The 5,789-nt window shown below is 42.0% G+C and overlaps 1 protein-coding gene across 1 annotated transcript; it reads right to left on the reverse strand.

Moving 5' to 3' along the window:
- Positions 1–833: 833 nt before the first annotated feature.
- LOC103997709 (cell division control protein 2 homolog D) lies at positions 834–5,789 on the reverse strand. Its single transcript, XM_009419015.3, has 8 exons — positions 5,317–5,789; positions 4,763–4,904; positions 2,152–2,213; positions 1,960–2,071; positions 1,789–1,882; positions 1,615–1,684; positions 1,396–1,534; positions 834–1,125 (listed from the first exon to the last, which is right to left on the reverse strand). Exons 1-8 carry the CDS (start codon positions 5,571–5,573, stop codon positions 1,033–1,035), a joined length of 969 nt encoding a protein of 322 aa, XP_009417290.1. The 5' UTR covers positions 5,574–5,789; the 3' UTR covers positions 834–1,032.

Consider the following 5,789-nt stretch of genomic DNA (forward strand, 5'->3'; position numbering starts at 1 on the left):
AAAAAATACGAACCGAACCAAACGGACTCCTCAGACCGTGCTCGAGCAAACGGGCTGAGGTTGGGTTCGCTCACTACGAAAGTCGGTCGAGAAGGCGAAATTGTTTGGTTCCGTCGACGTCCTCTTCGTGATTCAACCGAATGAGTCAATCAATTAAACGTACGGGAGCTCGGGCAGGAGAGATCTCACATACGCTTCATTCGGGGCGGCGGAATGAAGCGTCGTCGTGGCCCATTGCACCTTCAACTGTAAGAGCAATTCTGATCATGTGGTCAGAAATTTTGGAGGTTCAGCTACTGAGACATTGGTGGACAACGTGAATTTGAGTACAAAAAAAAGTTAGGAGATCATGATCCATTAGTAACTTTCAGCAGTGTAAGGCATGTGAGTTACATGTTTTGTATGGATGATTGAGACCTGCAGCAGCGACAACACAGACTTGCCCCCAAAGCCAGCAGCATTGTGGTAAAAGAGTCTTAATCTCATTGGTGGAGCATCATCATGTTAGAGGGCAAAGCACCCAGCATGAAGGTACCTAATCCTGTAACAACACTATTTGGCCACCACATAAACCATGTTGGATCATAATGCCATCAGTTGAAAGCGAATGACCTGTTATTGTTCTCTGGGCATACACGTTTTCCCTGCCATCAGTTTAAGTGAGACTTGCAATTGATCTCAAGATTTATCAGCAAACTGACGACAAATAGACCCTCAGTATGCACTGCACCGACTCGTCTGCCTAATCTTTGCAGTTCTTTTAAACATGGTCTTCATCCGCATATGTTGTAAAAGTTGCTTCTTGGTTGTCTTTTAAAGAAGAAACACCGCACTGCTACTGAATCATCATCTTTAGGTAAAAAACAAGCTGATGGCATTCTAACAAGCGCTAAATGCTTCAGCAGGTGTTGTAGTACACGAACAATGCTTAATGCTCGAGAAAAGCTATACATCATCCTAAATGACCACAACCGTGGTGGTACAGTTGTTAGTTTCAGGATCAAGACTTCCCAGCGGCGGCCGGTTAAGAGCTCAGTAATTAGCCTTGTTTATATCATCAAAATATGGGTGCTCCATGGCTCGCTTTGCTGAAATCCGTTTTGATGGCTGGTACTGCAGCATCTTCTGCAAGTGTCAGGTAAAAATGAATCGAGGAAAGCTGATCAGTATAGCCCAAAAAAGCTGATTACCAAAGACATGCGATAATATTTCAGAGGGCAAAGAAAAATCCTTTTTCAATAAAAAGTATGCTAGCATCTAAGATCTTCTTATGCTTAAAATATTACAGTGAAATACAACGTAAACATTTTATGATACCAAATACATTTTCTTTTGCTTTACGCATATAAAAGAATCGGTACAATATCAAGACAATCTACCCGAACCTACACTCACCGAAAGCAGGTCTAACCCATCGGCATCCAGGTTAGGCACAGCTGATGAAAGATTCTTGGGGCTCCACTTAGGATATTCGTGCCAGTTACTTAATCTGTCTACCCCAGGCCAAACTTCTTCGCTTGGAGTACCGAGAAACCTGCATCAGCAGTGTAATCGACGTAAATAACAAAGAAACATATATAGGTGAAAAGATGTGTGGATTGAGAAACAATTTACTGGAAGATGTAAAGAAGCTGCTGCAGTTCGGAGTCACCAGGAAAGAGTGCATGGGTTGTGACTAGTTCAGCTGAAGTTCACAAGAAACCAGGAACCACCAATTAGAAGGGCCTCTATGTATGACTATACTGTAGAAATTCTTTGCATTTCAATTGATGGGAGAGAACTTCTTACCAAATATACAGCCAACTGACCACATATCTACTGGTGTTGAATAATGTGTGGCACCAAGAAGCACTTCTGGAGCTCGATACCAGAGAGTCAGGATCTGAAACAATCAAACCAAGATTAAGAGATCTGCTGGATGCCATAAGCCCTTCCTACCAAAGTTCAAAACTATTATACCTCATGAGTATACTTTTTTAAGGGAATAGTGAAAGCTCTGCTGAGCCCAAGATCTGCAATTTTTAGCATCATGGTCTTCTGATCCATTAAAAGATTATGAGGCTTCAGGTCCCTGCACCAATGAGGTGTTACACTAATTCCCTCTGTATAAGATACTGGAATTAGGAAAGGCAGCATCAACGTTATTTTTACCTGTGCAGCACGCCACGGCCATGACAAAATGCAATTCCCTTGCAGAGTTGATACATCAAAATCTGTAGAAAGAATAATAACCTTGTATGAATGTTGGGGGAACTATCATATGGCCATTGGATGAGTAACAGAAGCAATACAAAAATATTGTTACGAGAAAAATTGACATGGACGTCACCTCAACGTCAAATGTGATTGTCACCTCAACACCACACGGCTATCCCCTCGACGCCACCTGTGGTTAGCACATGCCCAACATGTGGCTCAACACATGATTGACACCTTAACAATCGCCCTCCTTAATTGTTGTTGATCACAAGAGTAATCGTCCAAGAAACCCACTATAAAAGGGGGTCCTTAGCTGTTGCTTACCATTTCCAATGCTATTCAAATTATTGGTTGAATTATTTAAGTCCAAAATTGACTTAAGTCTCAGAATGGCATTTATTGGGAACGCCCCCGATGCAATTCTGTATGGTTCAACCTCCTTGGAGTCAGATGTGTTTGACGTTTCAAGGTTGGAGAAATGTAGCGTTAGCCGAGATCGACCTATGATGGATGTGGAATAAACCTCGATTGACTCTAAATTTGTATCAAAATCAGATAGCACAAACAGAGGGGTCACCCGGTGATCCACTGTCTACGAGTGTGGCAACTCTATTTTCTCGGAACAAGATTTATGCTAAAAGCAGACAATATCATATTGAGTTACTTCCAAACTCAAAAAAAGCTCTCCCTAAAACAAGCATGGTGGTAGGACTTCTTGGTTAAATTTGATATGATAAGTGCAAAGCCCGAAAGAGCAAATGTCGTGATCGATGCATTGAGTATGAAAGTGGAGCTAGTGAATGTCATGCGATTGAAAGACGAAGGCCAAGTAAGTAAGTTACACTCTGACTTCCTTTCCAAGATTAAGGATGGACTGAACAGATCCCCAGGCAATAACCCTGATGTAACTAATCAAAGAAGGCAAGACAATGATTTTAGGTACAAAAAGGACATCTACACCAAAGAAAATAAAGTATATTTCCCGAATGGACAATTTGAGAAGTGAACTCTTGAGAGTGTGTCAGCTCTCATGGAGAGAGTCTTCTATTTGCCGAAGATGGGGATTAATGTAAAATAATATATTCGAATGGTTCTTACTTGCTAACAAGACAAGGTAGAGCAACAAAAGTTGGTGGGACTTTTGGAGTCGTTGCTCATACCTAAAAGGTCGTGGGAGTGCATTTCCTTGGGCTTTATATCAAACTTGTCAACGGTAGGGAGACTTGGGTCGATACTTATTGTAGTCGATCGATTTTCAAAGTATACAATATTCATTGCTATACCCCTACACTGTTTAGCAAAGGGGGTGATAAAGAATATGGTGAAGTATTGGGGAGTTCTACGTAATATCATCAGCGATTGAGATACATGACTCTTGGGACGATTTTGAACCGAGTTATTCAAATTGCTAGGAGTAGCCCATCAACGTATCATTTTGCAAAGCAATGACATCGAATTGCATATATTGCCTAAGCTTACTTGAAGAAGGTAGCCAAAAAGATAAAAAAAAGTAGTCAGATTTAGGAAGACAACCATAAGAGTTTTAAGTCGGCAACTTGGTGCTAATAAAGCTCAAACCAACATCAATCTATTTTTTTAGGCATAAAGTGTACAAGGGACTGGTACGCAACTATGAAAGACCCTTTCTAATTATCAATAAGATAGACAATGTCTCCTACAAATTAAAACTGCCAACATGGCTTAAAATTCATAATATCTTCCACATGAACAATTTGAAAACCTACCATTCAACGCAAGATGCTTCTCGAAGTATTCCAACTCGACTACTCTCCACTAGAGCCTTCTACGAAAAGTGAGTTAAAGCCATTTTAATAGATCATATGATAAAACTACCTAACAGAACAAAGCAAATCAAGTATTTAATGAAGTAACAAAAGCTTTCTCAGACAAAAGCCAATTGAGAGCCTGAAAAAGCTCTGCAACACGAAAAGCCTACTAACAAGAGTCGACGAGAGCGTTGACAGTTTAAATGAGATAGAATGTCACGAACGATCGTCACGCACCCGCAACACTTTCATCAATAGACTGTTCATCACTTTTGTTTACTTACATGTTTTGCTCTATTTTTGTATGTTTTTGCTTGAAAACTATGAACAAGAATAATTTGCAATGCTACAAAAAGATCGCTCACCAAAATGGACAAAACTGCCTTAGAATCACCTAGTTTTTGCATGTCATGACCTATTTTCTGTAGACTACGACATGATGCCAATCATCAGCCATCTCAACAACAAAGCAACTTAAGGGAACTGTTTGCTCTAGAATTCATACATCAATAGTTTATTAATGAAAGGTTCTATGATTTGGTGTGATGATTTCATAACCACAGGGGCTACTCTGCTTCTCTCTCTAGTAATCCGAAGGGTGTTCATCAAGGAGTGTCAATTCTTGAGGGATAAAGAGAATAAGAACAAAGAAAGTGAAACCCACGATATTTAGAGCACAACAACTAAATTGTAAATTACAGTGCCAGAAGACTATCAATTGTTTGCAACATGTAGTAGAACAATGAAACAGTTCGTTTACTGACGTAGCTCGTTACCTTGATAGTTTTGGGCGGGATCATGTCACGATTCTGGCGGAAGCTTCTAATGTACTTCTTAAGATCAGTGTCCATGTACTCGAAGACGAGATACAGAATGGTCTGCCCTTGTTTGTTCTGGCCTTGCTTGAGATCCAGCAGTCTGTGGTGAGTAGTACGAGGAAACAAATCGATCATTACATGGGAAAATTAACAAGAAAAGCCAGGCGATACTGAAACTACGACAGGAAGAATTGCCAGAAAGTGGGAACAAATAGCAGACAAGAGAGCAATTTCCAGAAACGACTGACTTGGTAGATAACACAAAATTTTGAAACACAAGGCCAATAAAGCACGGGGAGTTCCTCCGATCCATCAATTACAGAGGGGAGGAAGGAATCTAATGCCTATCCGCATGAAAAGGTAGATATCGCACCATAAAATTAGTGAAGAAAACGTATGCAAAGAAGGAATCGAGGACGAGACAGAGACGATGGCGTCAAACTTCAATTACGAGACGAAAAGGATGGGGAATTCCCTAAACCAAGGAGGTATTGGCGTTCAGGGAACACCACCTGACGACATGGGGATCGACGGAGAGCATGCGGAGGAGGGAGACCTCGCGGAGGGTGGTGGGCGGAACGCCCTCGTCGTCCTCGGGGAGGCGGGTCTTCTTGAGGGCGACGATCTTGCCGGTAGCCTTCTCCCTCGCCTTGAACACCTTCCCGTACGTCCCTTCCCCCAGCTTCTCCAGCTTCTCGTACGCATCCATCGCCTGCTCCGTCCGCGGCTTAGGCTGCGCCGGCAGCTGCACCGTCGTCGCCGTCTCCATCCTTGTCTATTTCTCGATCGTCCAACGAGGAATCAACAGACAGACTAAACGGAAGAATCGAATCACGCAACAAATAGGCGGCAGTGGCGAGGATTGCGATTGTAATTAGGTTTCCCAGTTCAGTCAATTTGTAACGGCTAATGATTCGGATTTCAAACGCCATCCTCATCCTATCCCTGCAACGGTTGATGGGATCATCGTTTCATACGCAAGGGG

The sequence above is a fragment of the Musa acuminata genome, chromosome BXJ3-9 (genome assembly GCF_036884655.1).
Source record: "Musa acuminata AAA Group cultivar baxijiao chromosome BXJ3-9, Cavendish_Baxijiao_AAA, whole genome shotgun sequence".
Lineage (NCBI taxonomy): Eukaryota > Viridiplantae > Streptophyta > Magnoliopsida > Zingiberales > Musaceae > Musa > Musa acuminata.